Below are 15,000 nucleotides of genomic sequence, written 5' to 3'. Positions count from 1 at the left end.
TGAGCTATCCACGAACACAAAAATATTCGTTTCAAACCCAAAGTCATTTCTAGATCCCTCTCTCACCCACTTCTTGAGATCGCCGATTCGTTCACCACCATCGCGAAGTAATTTTGACCAGCAGTTAAGCTTAATAGCCAATATTCTCAACACAAACATATAACATAGAAACGATTGAGACATTGAGTATGCTCCGGTGTATGGGGTGAATTTTTAATTCAGAAAAGTGAGTGGAGCAGGCACTTATGTTGGTAACAACAAGATATGAAGTGAGTAGAAAAGTGCCAGAAGACAATAGAGAATAAAATATTTTATGTGAGTAAAGAGGTTTTTTTTGTTTTTTTTTGTTTCCAAGGACTCAACTATGCGCCGCTCAGAGCGGGACTCGAACCCAGGACCACCTTCCTCCGATCCGAAGGCGAGTGTCATGTGTCAGTCATACCACAAGACCACATAGTGGCAGAAAGAAAGGAAAAAAAAAAAAACAACAACTTCAGAGATCAAGGGATAGGGATGCGAGATGATGACAATGGCAATATGACTAAGAACAAGTGCATAGTAGGACGAGTTACGAGTTCAATCGCCGGCCAAACGTCGGGTCAAATAAATATCGATTGATCAAAGTGACAGACATAATAACAACCCCCCCCCCCCCCCCCCCCCCATTCCTAACTCCACTCAACCCACCCGAGAAAACACGAAAGCTAGATATCATTCTTTCATTCCGAATCGTGCGCACGCGCGCTCATGCAGACAGCGATTGTCTTTTTCGGGCATTTAATCCCGAAATATGTTACACCTTTCATCAAATCATAAGTGTAGAGATTCCGTATAGATAGTATGCGCTTGGATAAGAGGCAAACAACATTGCTATCCGGAAGTCTAACGGACCAACACACAAAATTATGTGTAACCATGAACGTTTATAGTCTGGTCAATAATACAGTTTAGTGAGAATTACTCATAAACGCGTTTGGCAAAAACAAAAAACAAAACAAACAAACAAAAAAAAAAAACAATAACAAATAACCCGAGTGACATCAACTTCATTCTATCTATATATTTAATATTCTGTCTTATTTCTTGCTGATAAAGCGCATAGAGATATGGGGAAAGGCCAGACCACCAAAAGAAAGAGAATCCAGAGTTGTATTCAATAGTTTAACGAATGGGATGAGTTGAGCACGACTAACGGCAATCAAAGAAATTAGTATAATAATATACTCGTTGCGGCAATTCACTAGGCGGTGCACTAACCTAAAAACAGGTCGTCTAAAACACTTGTAATAGTCAACTAGGGCAAAGGACCATCCCCTCCTAGGGCAACCACAACCTCTTCCACGACTTGCCCCATGTCCCCAACTTAACCCATTCTGCCGTACTCTGGAAAAACCCAAATTTTAAAATTTGTCCAGAAAACTCGTCCTTCAAATATCGATCGATTTAAATGACCCTCATCTTGGCAACAACAAAAAAAATCTCAAAAAAACTCTCAAACCCGGGACTTCCCGACTGATCAGCCTCAACCTATTACTCTTAGATTCACCCATCCAGCGAAGTCCTTTGGGACCATCTCCGTCAAGGACAAGCCCAACCTCTTCGTTCTAGGACGCGCCCTCTCTCACCACTCATACCCATAGATAACATAGTAGTCTGTGCTCATACCCATCCAATCCCGTTGTCCTGTCTTTACCCACAGACCAGTCTCTACCACTGGCACACACATCCATCCAGCGATGTCCTTTGGGACCATTACCTCTTAAGACAACTACATCTTCCACGATTGTCCTCTGTCACCAACCTTATCCACCCCCCCCCCCCCCCCCCCACACACACACACACACAAATGCACAATTTCATACCGGTGGCCTCAGGGACCCGTCTTCCTAGTGTTTATTATTATTATTATTATTATTATTATTATTATTATTATTATTATTATTATTTTATTATTATTATTATTATTATTATTATTATTATTATTATTATTATTATTATTATTAATATTATTATTATATATTTTTTCGTTATAATAATAAATCAGGGTATAACAAGTTTAAGAGTCACGTTCCCCCGCCCGATCCATTTCCATTTTATTTGATATAATATAAGGTGATACTCAAAACAAAACAGACAAACAAACAAAACAAAATTCATAGATGATCAAACAATAATATAATGAACACACTCGCAATGTGATTTTATTTATTTTTTTTTTTTTTCGTTTTTAAGGATTTTACGGCGCTTGCAACACATGTTGGTCATATCAGCACCAGGAAAAAGGAAGAAATTGAAATAGTAAAAAGTTCTAGAATTACAATTAAAGTACTCAAGAAAAGGGAAGACAAAGAAGAATTAGTCAAATAGAAAACATGTAGATTTCAAGAGCACACCATCAATGTACTAAGTTTGAGACCACCTAAATGAAAATGTCTCATTCAGACACAAGCAGAGGTCCCCACTTCGAGAAAAAATGTTTACAAATCATTTATATGTAAAACAATAATAATCCAATGCGAAACAGAAAGATGATTTAAAGACAAAAAATATCATTTCCTAAAACTCTATCCATTTGACCGGTTCACTCCCAGCCAGGGTATCCGGCTAGGGCCAAGACAAAGACAGAAAGCATGTTGGAAAACATATATTTTAGGGAGGTAGAAAACACGTTTTGTGCCTCTCTGTCCATTATGGGAAGTCAGGAACCCCACCCAGTTAGCTATAAGCAGGAACTTATTAATACATGTCATATGACACTGTCAACGCGCTCTTACAGGAAAGGAGGAGGTGCGTCCAACAGGCAAACAGCACTAGCAGTCTATGAAATGGACAATTTGCGTTGAGTCTGTAGGGTGATACTACACGATGCATCGAGAACAAAATGAAGCATTGTAAAGCGAATTTAGCACGGCGAAACCGTGCAAGGACGATCGTCATACATATGCACGCTCATTTTCATTATTTATTTACTTGTGCATCTGTACAAAAAAAAAATGTTACATAAAAACGCTGTAATATTATGTCATGAGGATCTAAAGACGAAATAGTCCTCTGATATTCAACCATCTAACTGCCGCACTCTGGAAGGAAAAGCATTTAAAAAATTGACCAGGAAAACTCGTCCTTCAAATATCGATCGATTTAACTGGCCCTCATCTCGACAAAAAAAAAAAAAAAAAAAAAAAAAAAAAAAAAAAAAAAAAAAACTCTCAAACCCTGGCCTTTAAGGAAAACTTCGTGAAGTCCCAGGCTTGCGAGAGTTTTTTTTTGCCAAGATGAGGGTCAATTAAATCGATCGATATGTGAAGGACGAGTTCTCTGACCAAATTTGTAAAAAAAACGTGTCTCGTTCCAGAGTACGACAGTTAACTGGTTAATATTATTATTATTATGGTCGTATGTAAAGCAACACTATCCCGTTTTATTGCATTTGATAACCCTTGACCCCATCCAAGCCCAATCATGGTTGAAGAAAAAAAGAAATAAGTGCTCGATGGTTGGCTATGTAGTAGATACCGAGAGATTCAAGGGACGCATAAGTATTATAAACATTTACCCCTTTATCGTTATATTATTATAGTCATCCATAACCTCTACCCCCCCCCCCCCTCACACACACTTCCTCCCTCCATCATTCCGAACTCCCCCGCCCTCCTGGTGTGGTAATAACATAAGGGATTAGAATCGTTATAACGATAACATCCACATATCGTAAACATAGAACGGCGGCAAGGCAGGTATGTGTGGTGGTAGTAGGTAGAAGAAGAAGAAGAAGAAGAAGAAGAAGAAGAAGAAGAAGAAGAAGAAGAAGAAGAAGAAGAAGAAGAAGAAGAAGAAGAAGAAGAAGAAGAAGAAGAGGAAGAAAAAGACAAGACAGACTAGCTTAATAATAGCAACTGAAAGTCTGTTACGGTGGTATGTTTCTTTTCAATTCTTATTGAGCGTGAGCGGCCGAGAATCCCACTCGACTCAGGATACTTGCGAATAAATTACAGGTGTTTATACAAGAAAGTTATTCGTATCCTTTGGATAGAACGATAATACAGTTGGATCAAACAGACCCAGCTACCCATTCACGGCTGGGTAGACCAAAAAAATCTCGACCGTACGACCCCGAGATCTATCTTGATCCATTTGCTCTACCCACTGAACCATCAAGACCCGCCCGAGTGGGACGTAACTTTATCATAAACTTGGCAACGTTTTTCATATTAGCGGCAAATAATTCGGCTAATCATAATTCAGACACTTGCTTTTCGCACGAAAAGCAACTCGAGAAGCAGTTGATTCTTATCAATGAAACACCTCTCTCTATCTATCTCTCGCGCATCCATGCTAACCCAGTCTTCAAGAGGGCTCGCCAACCCCACCCCTCTTCCTCATAATATCTCTCTTGTATCCATGCTAATCCACAGTTTCCAAGAAGGCTCAAGTCAACCCCCACTCCTTTCCCCCATCTACCTACTCTCTCTCTCTCTCCTCTCTCTCTCTCTCTCTCTCTCTCTCTCACACACACACACACACACACACACACTTGTACTCACGCGAAACCAGAAATCTAGAAGGCTCAGATCAACTCCAACCCCCCCCCCCCCCCCTTCTCTCTCTCCCTCACACACACACTTCAACTCATGATAAACCCTTCTTTAAATCTAGAAGGCTCAGGTCAACTCCAACCACTCTCACCGTCCCTTCTCCCCACCCCTCAAACACACACACTAGTACTCACGACAAACCAGTCTTCAAACCTCTCTCTCTCTCTCTCTCACACACACACACACACAAACACACAGATCGCAGTATTCAGCGACAGTTTTCTCCAGATCATTAAGCCCAAGGTTTACTCTAAACACATTTCGCAAGAGCGACGGGATGTCATAATTTTCGCCATTAGCCCACCTTTAATGATAATTACTGTGGGTGTAGCTTACAATAATTACACAGAAAATGGATGCAATGGCACAGGCCAGGGCAGGGAGACACGAAGTCTGCATGATGATATCAACCAGCCTCATTGTCGTCGTATTGATGCTATCCGTTCATGTAAAATACTCACAACCCCGGCCAGCCAAATTTATCACACCGACACACAAAACTTTGTCTGACTGATATAACTTATTGAGAATTTATCACTGACTGGCTGTCTAAAAATAATAACAAAGAGCTGAGTGACGTCAGCTTCTCCCCTTCTATAGACAGAATGAAGTTGACGTCACTTGGATCTTTGTAATTAAAAAAAAAAAATTTTGGCCATCCACGTTTATGAGTAATTCTCACTAAACTGTATTAACCAGACTATAAACGTTCACGGTTACACAGATTTTTGTGTGTTGGTCCGTTATACCACAAAGTAATATTATTACTTTGTGGTTATACTTCCGGACGCCAATGCTGTGAGTTTCTTAGCCAAGTGCATACTATCTATCGAAGGCTATAGATAGCATGCGCTTGGCTAAAAAGCTCATAACATTGACATCCGGAAGTATAAAGGACCAACACACAAAACTGTGTGTACCCATGAACTTTTATAGTCAGGTTAATACAGTTCAGTGAGCATTACTCATAAACGCGGATGGCAAAAAACAATAACAAAGACCTGAGTGACGTCATCTTCGAACTATCTAAAGGTCGTTTTTTTTTTTTGTGACCTTCGCCACAAACATACTCCAATAATAACTTATGGAGGAGGAGGAGGGGGGTGGGGGGAGGGGGAAGGGGGTATGTCATCAGTTTCTCTGGGTTAAATAATGAGGGACAAACCAAAATACTGACACTTTGTCATGTAAAAAAAAAAAAAAAATGATCGTTGAGAAACTATATTTTTTAAAAATGTGTCGTTGGAAAACACAAACTAACAGTCCTCGGGAAACCGGATCAAAATGTGTGCTGTATTGGACGAGTGTGCGTCCCCCCCCCCCCCCCCCCCCCCCCCCCCCCCCCCCCCCCCCCAGCAGCGCGTGGTAATTTAAGATGTCTTAATGTTTCCTATTGCATTTTTAAATATTTTTTTAATTTTTTTTTTTTACTGGGAGAATGAAATGCATTCGCTATTTAATTTAGTCTCTTGATGGGCGGGTGACCCAATAATAATAATAATAATAATAATAATAATAATAATAATAATAATAATAATAATAATAATAATAATAATAATAATAATAATAATAACAACAACACAAAACCCACTCAATGTCCTATTAGTCTTGTGACTAGCAATCCTCGGGAAAATTGAATCAAAATATGAAAATGTCTTGAAGTGTGTGTGTGTGTGTGTGTGTCCATACTTATGGGTTTTCAATGACTTCCTGATAAACAACAACAGATAGTATGCGTCTGGCCAAGAAGCTCACAACATTGCCATCCGGAAATATAACGGACCTATACGTACACAAAACTCTGTGTAACCATGAACTTTTATAGATAGAATGCGCTTGGCCAGGGAGTTCACAACATTACCATCCGGAAGTATAACGGAACAACACACAAACTCTGTGTAACCATGAACTTTTATTGTCTGGTTAATACAGTTTAGTAAGAACAACTTACAAACGCGGATGGCAAAAACAATAACAAAGGCCTGAGTGACGTCATCTGCATACTATCTATAGTATGGATAATGCAGTAAAGTGAGAACTACTCATAAACGTAGATGGCAAAAAAAAAATAATAAAAATAAAAAAAAACACCAAAAAACATAGACCTGAATGAGGTCACCTTCATTCTATCTATAGAGAGTATGCGCTTGGCTAAGAAGATCACAACATTGCCATCCAGAAATAAAACGAACCAACACACAAAACTGTGTGTAACCTTAAACGCTTGTAGTCTGGTGAATACAGTTTAGTGAGAATTACTCATAAACGTGGATGGCAACAATAAAAAACAAACAATAACAAAGATCCGAATGACGTCAACTTCATTCCAGCTATAGATAGTATGCAGATGACGTCACTCAGGCCTTTGTTATTGTTTTTGCCATCCGCGTTTGTGAGTTGTTCTCACTAAACTGTATTAACCAGACTATAAAAGTTCATGGTTACACAGAGTTTGTGTGTTGGTCCGTTATACTTCCGGATGGCAATGTTGTGAACTCCTTGGCCAAGCGCATTCTATCTATATGTAATGTGTCGCGTGGCACGAATGGGTATTAATGACCTCGTTGAAACAATACCCAACCCCCCCCCCCCCCCCCCCTTCTCTCTCTCTCTCACACACACACACAAAACCATCAGGGTTGTGTGTTGACCACCTGTATCATGTCAACTTGACACAGCCTTTGACAAAGGGAACGGAGTGACATGGAAAGAGAAGCAAGATCTGTCTTTGACATTTCATTCAGAGAGAGAGAGAGAGAGAGAGAGAGAGAGAGAGAGAGAGAGAGAGAGAGAGAGAGAGAGAGAGAGAGAGAGAGAGAGAGAGAGAGAGAGAGAGAGAGTGGAATATGTGACGTTTAGAACACCCCCCCCCCCCTCCCCAACACACATACCACGAGGCATCACAAGCATGGGGTATAAATTTATCGGAAAGCGCGACCGACCGCGCATGGCCGTCCGTGAGTAGTGACGGAAAAACGATGGTAGCTAGAGACAATCCACGCGACCACCAGTGACCTTGACTCCTGGCTGGGAGGGGAGAGGGAGAGAAGGGAGGGGAGAGGGAGAGAAGGGAGGGGAAAGGGAGAGAGAGGGGAGGGTAGAGGGAGAGAGGGGAGGGTAGAGGGAGAGAGGGCAGGAAGACCTCGTTCCAGAGGCTAAAGGAAGTGAAGAGGAGAAGGATTTGCAGTTGCAGTTTGTAACTGGTGGTCTTGTGTTTCATCAAAAAAAAAAAAAGAAAAGTAAAATAAAATAAAGAATAATAATTCTTTAAAAAATGACAAATAATAATAATAATAATAATAATAATAATAATATAATAATAATAATAATAATAATAATAATAATAATAATAATAATAATAAATCATCATCATCATAAAAGTAGTTACATGAGAAGGCTAAAAGAACCCAACAACAACAACAACAACAACAACAACAACAACAAAAACAACCACAAAACAACAATAAATAAATTAAATTAAATAATACGAAACATGAAAGTTTCGAGCACACCTTTCACCTTTTCGTCTCACTGTGGCAGCCCCCATCGCTATCTACGTTTCGGGTACAGAAACTTTGTCGCCAAAAAAAAAAAGAAAAGAAAAAAAAAAAAAAGAGGGAAGACTAGAATAACCGAGGCGTCATCAACAGTATAACGATGAAAAGTGAGCTAGGGCGAAGTGACTTGCTCAATGCCACACAGCGCAGCACAACAACCGTTGTCGAATTGGTTACTTTTCCGGTACGAGAGCAAAGACCCATTTTGCTAAGCCATACTGCCTCAAGACCAATTTTTGATAAACAACGCACTCCAACTTAATACTTGTATGAGTTGATGGTCACAATAATAGGAAACAATAGTGTGACGTCAAATACTGGTTCAAATATCATTGGAAGTGTGAAACCAGTCCTCCGGAAGACTTGTCACGTCTGATATTCTATTCTGGTTTCACAGTGATGTCATATTATTTTCTAGCCTTAAAATAATGCTGGTCGTCAATAAGATTATTCATCCACTCTTTTACACCCCGTAAATCATAAAAATCTGCCAATACCTTCTGCCACTATAATAGTTAAGCCATCCTATGATTAAATGTGTAACCTTCTATCCATTGTTAGTCCTGAGGACTGGTTACACACTTCCAAGAGTTTTCGAACCGGAAGAGAGAAAAGTATGACGTCACAACTTCTGCTTCCCATATTACTATCCTTATAAATTATTACTCGACTATAATAGTTATGCCATCCTATGATTCAATATGTAACCTTCCATTCATTGTTAGTCCCGAGGACTGGTTACACACTTCCAAGGTTTTGAACCGGAAGAGAGAAAAGCATGACGTCACAACTTCAGCTTCCCACTTTACTACTATAATTATAAATCATTACTCACAACATTTAGTAGACCCGGTGTTCTACATCACATCTACATACAAAATGAAACTCGATATACAGACAGACACCCATCATCATAACAAAATAATATCTCCATTTACATCAGCCACGAAGCAGACAAGAAGACCATCTAATCCATGCAAATGAGCTTTCACTTTCACCGTCATATCATGGTGGTATGGAATTGCCACATGTCACACAGTGTCATCAATAACATAGTCAAGCCTTAACTCATTCAATCCAAGAGATCTTTGCTACTTTTCGAAATTTGAAAAAAAAAAAAAAAAAGAGCTTTTTTATATAGCGCAATATCCACTAAATGTGCTCAAAGCGCTTTACAAGCAGTCCCTGGCCAACAGCAACATTTAACATTTAGGACGGGACATGACACCTGTTAGGCGATGTTACAATATTTTCGGACAAAGACAATCCTGTTAACAGCCAGGTACTCATTTTACACACCGGAATACGGTGAGAGAATGTGAGTTAAGAGCCTTCTCCAAGGAATCAACTATGCACCGAGCGAGGCTCAAACCCAGGACCTTTCGATCTGAGAGCGAGTGTCGTACCACTAGACCACATAGCCGCCCATGTGCATAGGCAATTTTATTCAACTACCATTAACATGTAAAAATTAAGAACATTAGCTTTGATACTACACCTATAATTTGTCTCCAAAAAAAAAATGTAATAAATAGGAATGGGGTAAAAGTAACCCCGGGTATACTACGGATATAGTCGGTGTTAGGGTCGGACATAGTCGGTGTTAGGATCGGATATAGTCGGTGTTAGGGTCGGATAGTCGGTGTTAGGGTCGGATATAGTCGGTGTTAGGATCGGATATAGTCGGCGTTAGGGTCGGATATAGTCGGTGTTAGGATCGGATATAGTCGGTGTTAGGGTTGAGTGAGTTAAAAGGTAGGTTGACACATCACACCTGACACTATTCACAAATTGAACGGCATTTAGACAATAAAGCAACCCGAGCTTGACACAAAGATAGTGTATCCACTATGTGTATTACGTTTCCACCCACATAGAAGAAACGAAATTGACGTCACTGAACTCTTTTATTATTGTTTTTAGACAGCCATTTTAATGAGCAGTTCTCGCTAAATTGTAACAATCAGACTATAAACGTTTAAGTTTAAGGCTGCACACATGCACGCATAACATCAATACATTCCTCCCATCTCCCCCTGTGTTTATGTCATGTGTGTGTGTGTGCGGAGTGTGGGAATCTTAAATCTATTCTAAAAAGTGTTTATAAATCTGCAGTGCTTAACATACTTCCACTGCTCAAAGCTCGAAAATAAATAACGTGAAATTGGATGTAAGCTTCAAATGAACATACGAAAACAGATACAATGGACCTTTCGGGTCTCCCCTTTATCAACAAAACAGGATGAATGAAACACTTCAGACGAATGAGATAAAGTGTTAATGGCGTTGTTAAGATGAAAGCGAGTGCATAGTATGACTCATGATACCACTAGACCACATACCCGCACTTTTAAAAACATTTTTTACCCAATCTTCACCTTCAGCCAGAAAAAGACAATGGTAGTGGACAGCTGCCATCAAAGATCTAGCTAGGTAAGGCAGACCTGCCCACTATTATGAAAAATTCGTAGAATTACAAAATGTTGGCTCCAATTTACGAACTACACGAGCATCTCTCTAAGCCATTAAAACTGATTGAAAATGAAAGTTGATGCCAGACTACAACATAATTTCTAAGATTTTGAAGTGTTATATTTAATCCTTGTGAGGGTAAATTGTTGACTTTTAAATTTAACTAGAGTGAGTAAGACTCCAATTTTTATCTCATAAAAAAAAAAATTACGATTTTTAAATTTTCAAGTAGGTAGGTCTTGGTGAGGTGGTTTGTTTAGGAGAGAGAGTATGAGTAACAACAGGGTTGCCAATTCAGCAGACAAAAAATTACCAAACTTTTACACAAACACATTGAGTGGCCTCTTTCTGAGCGTTTAACTCCAGTAAAAAGATATTTCGTACTTCGTTTTCTTCCATCTAGCAGGTGACTGGAAAATATACCAAGGGTTTACAACATACTGAATTCCGTAAAAAATACGGAAAATTGGCAACCCTGTAACAAGTAAAGTAAAGAAGATTCAATCAAATCAATTACAAGGTCTTACCCAAGCAGACAATGACGACGCAAATAATCCAGGAGATCAATTTCTTCTGCATGCTGCTTCTCAGTTTCTTCTGCCTCAAATCATCAGATTTAGGAAACTAAAAAAAAAAAGGAATGATAATGAAGAAGAAAATGCAAAGTATAATTTTAAAATTTCAATTGAAGTAGCTTTTAGAACTTAATAAACCAAAGGAATGAAAATTTATTCTGGTTCACACTGATGCCAATATAAAATAAAATTTTTTTAAAATAAATGATAGTATAGTGGACACATAAAAGTACACACTCCACACTCCTGTAGACTACATACACATGCACACACAAGCACAGCTTGACGCAATTTTCTAATTATTATGATTATTATTTTTTAAAATTACACTCTATTATGAATTTTGTGTGCACCACAATACATGGGGATGGTAAACAATCATAAATTCTCTGGGGGAAAAAAAATAGAAAAAGAAAAGTAGAAAGGAGGAGTCTTCAATCCAATCCAATAGAGAAAGTAATGAATAAAATCACTACGATGGTACCTATCATCAACTTCCTCTTTGACCATAATCGATAGTGCATCATCAAAAATAATAAAACATTAAATCTTGTGTGTGTGTAAGAATGCCAAATTACAGCCTCCCCCATGTGGTACTCGCTAACACGGACATCCAACAGCAAAAGAGGAAGACAGAGCAGGGGTCAGTTGAGAAGGAAAAAAGCAAAATGAGGTTTACACAGAGCAACATGCAGCCGATATAAGTCTGATGAACGATCAGCTCATATCCTTCACCCTATGTTTTGTAAGGGGTGGTGGGGGGAAATGAGTCAAGTAAGGCAAGCGTGTGCCTAACAAAGTCAAAAGCAACTGTGTTGCTGGCGGTAATAGGGAAACTCAGTGGAGCGTGAAGGGTGGCATTCGTCTTCCCCATTGACTGTCATTGCATCATCTCTATAAACAGAATTTTGACCATAATGGTGTTTATTATTGAATGAAAACTTGAAAAACTCCTGAGCTAATTCTATCCTTAGTGTCATTAACTAGCCATTCACTTGATCACAGGTATTTTCATGATCACAAAGATGAGATACCAAAACTTGTATGATTTGACTATCAATATTATAGAGGTGTAACAATTTTAATATAAAGGGAAGAAGGAAAGAAATAAACCAATAAAGATTAGAATGGCTGGAATGACTCATTATTCAGATAAGACCCACCATTAAATTTAAATGAACAACAAAACAAGCCACAACTGGATGAAAACAATACTTATCAATTGAGAATGAAAATAATCTATCAATAAAAATCTAAGTCAAGCCGACATGTAATAAATAAAATAATGCATTAAGATCATTTGTTATCATGTTTCGTTGTTCACAGATAAAATAAGTGAAAGACCTGTCATCACACTTGAAAAAGAAACAAAATAAGCTTACATGTGATCAACAGTTAACATCTTCAGTATATTAAAGTTGGCAGGATCCGAATACATATATTTAGGTTCGCTAAATAACGATTTTAAATAATGGAAGCTTGATGATGGTAATATGTACTAATAACATCCAGTCTGATTGTTTGCTTATTTTAGGGGTTTTACAGTACTTAAGACACTTTTATAACTTTTAGGTCATTACAGCGCCAGTATAAAGGACAACGATAGAGGGAAAGTTGTAAATATCTATCTGAAGAAGTACCAAAGAAAAGACAAGACAAAAACGGGGATCTGTACAAACAGGGAATAGATGATTCCATGAGACAGGGTCAGGACAAAACAAAGTCATCAGTAATCCCAATCTAAGACAAAGACAGTAAAAGCATGTGGAGACAAAAGACACGGCAAGAATGACATCCACCCCCCCCCCCCCCTGCCACGTGGGGAGCCAAAAGACCCCACCCCATAATGAACAGAAGTTTTTATTTTGGTAACACTCGTCTTCTCTATTCCTCATTTTCACAGATTCCTCGAAATAAATATCTTAAATTTACAAATTCCCCACTTTCTTTGTACAAAAAAAGTGTACATCCCCACCCCCTTCTCATCCTGATGATGTATCACTGTCTGGATGGATACTCTAGATACATTCCTCTCGTTTCAAGTCCAGTGATTACTACATGGGTGCAAGCAACTGGACCACAAAAAGCCTGCAAGTCTACTTATGACCAGACATATAAATCTGAAAAAGCCTGCAAGATTCAATTACTTTTTAAAAAATTTGTTTTTTCAAATTTAATAATATAACTATCACTTCCGGGTCACAGTAGCATCGTGATTCAAAAGTTTCGCTTAATATGGACGTACCCGACCCGATTGTTGGGACCTAAACAAACAAAAAAAATCTATCAAATCCAAATCGCAAAAAGCCGGTGACATCTTTTTCGGTAATCCAATCGGCCGGCAGGCCGGCTGTAGCCGGCACTCTTGCACCCATGTTACTAGCTATATATATATATATTTTCTGCAAAAAAGTACCTCGTAATCATACGAGATCCCTTTTTGCACCACCATTGCCCATTCCCATTATAATATAAAGAAAGTTCATGACAAGAGTAAGAGTCCCTGGTCATTCCCATCTCTTTTGCCTCTTTATGATTTGTGTCTGCCTGACTCTAACACTCAAACTCCATAATAATAGTGTAAGTTTAGTGTGTCAAAGTCAAAGTGAGTTTTAAGTTTAGGATTTTTCGAGTTTTTTAGACTTCAACTTTAGACATTTAAATTTACGGAGTGTCTACGTACAAGGTAACTTTAGGCAGCAGCAGTGAGAGTCAAATTGTGACCCAACTCGCCCATAAGAAAGTTATGACTGGAAATTGCCATTCGCTTTTACTAAAAGTTTCAGGGGGGTTCAATTAAAGATGCATAACCGTTATAAAGAGGAATATCGAAGATATTTTGGTATCATTATTTCGTTACTAACTGGGCACCTAGCCTCAGGATCTACGAACACGGTAACCTTGAATCTCACCTTTAATGGATTAAATTGTATTGTTTGATTTTTAAAAATAACACACACACACACACACAGAGCGAGGTCCATCCATTGCTTGTATTGTAGCGGCAAACCAGTTACCGGAGCTATCGTGTACGTAGATCCCGAGGCTAGGTGCCTGGTTACCATGTATGTAGACACTGCCTTAAATTTATACTTTTACTTTGATATGACCCCCGCCAACAGACTTAAATTAATTAACATTTATATAAAATATTTTTCTATAATTTTGTTGATGATAATATATTAATATCATATTGAGAAGGGAATTCTTTTTGAAAAATTATCTGATCATCCATCACCATGCCATCAACTCAAATTCAAACCGTCACCGGGACAGACCGAACTCGTTACCAGTGCCAGTGCCAGTCCAGTAGCCAGTAGTAGAACTCAACTCACTCAGACTCAGACTCTAGGTCTAGACTCAGGTAGGCACTTTGATAAAATTTTCAAACTCAAAATATCTTGATTTGACTCAGTCAGGGGGATGGGACTTGAAAAAACATAAACTTTGATACCTTATTTGTTTCTCTACGACCTACGGTTCCAGAGTTATTTATATTTTTCTACTGAAATTTTTTGTCAATTCTACAGAGAGAATCTGTGATCTCACCGCTGCCTCAAAACCAGCATCTCGCGGCTATCGGGAAATTTTGAGTCTTGCAGTTAACATGGCCCACTTATTGTTTTCAGTAATTTTGTTTGAATTAAAAAATAAATGGCAAGTGTTAGGTATCATTTTAAAGGTCAGAAAATAACCTTTATTTTCATATAAATCATTTTCATGTATGGAAAGTATGGAAGAAGTTAAGGATAAATGAAAATGGAAAAAAATATGAGGTTTTTGTCCTAAAAAGTGGGGTTG

General features: G+C 38.5%; 1 protein-coding gene across 15 annotated transcripts in view; it reads right to left on the bottom strand.

The window, feature by feature from the left end:
* Positions 1 to 15,000, bottom strand: part of LOC144975456 (putative receptor-type tyrosine-protein phosphatase mosPTP-1) — a 102,144-nt gene that overhangs the window by 86,291 nt on the left and 853 nt on the right. For all 15 annotated transcript variants that reach the window (XM_078919551.1, XM_078919537.1, XM_078919542.1 and 12 more), the window contains exon 2: positions 11,152 to 11,248. In XM_078919551.1, the coding sequence (XP_078775677.1) occupies positions 11,152 to 11,203 (52 nt within the window). In that variant the 5' untranslated portion in view covers positions 11,204 to 11,248. The remainder of the gene's footprint in view (positions 1 to 11,151; positions 11,249 to 15,000) is intronic.

The sequence above is a fragment of the Berghia stephanieae genome, chromosome 6 (genome assembly GCF_034508935.2).
Source record: "Berghia stephanieae isolate SIO BIC M18660-M18661 chromosome 6, UCSD_Bste_1.3, whole genome shotgun sequence".
Taxonomy (NCBI): Eukaryota; Metazoa; Mollusca; class Gastropoda; order Nudibranchia; family Aeolidiidae; genus Berghia; species Berghia stephanieae.
The sequence above is the reverse complement of the archived record's forward strand: the minus strand, read 5'-3'. Positions and strand labels throughout refer to the sequence as shown.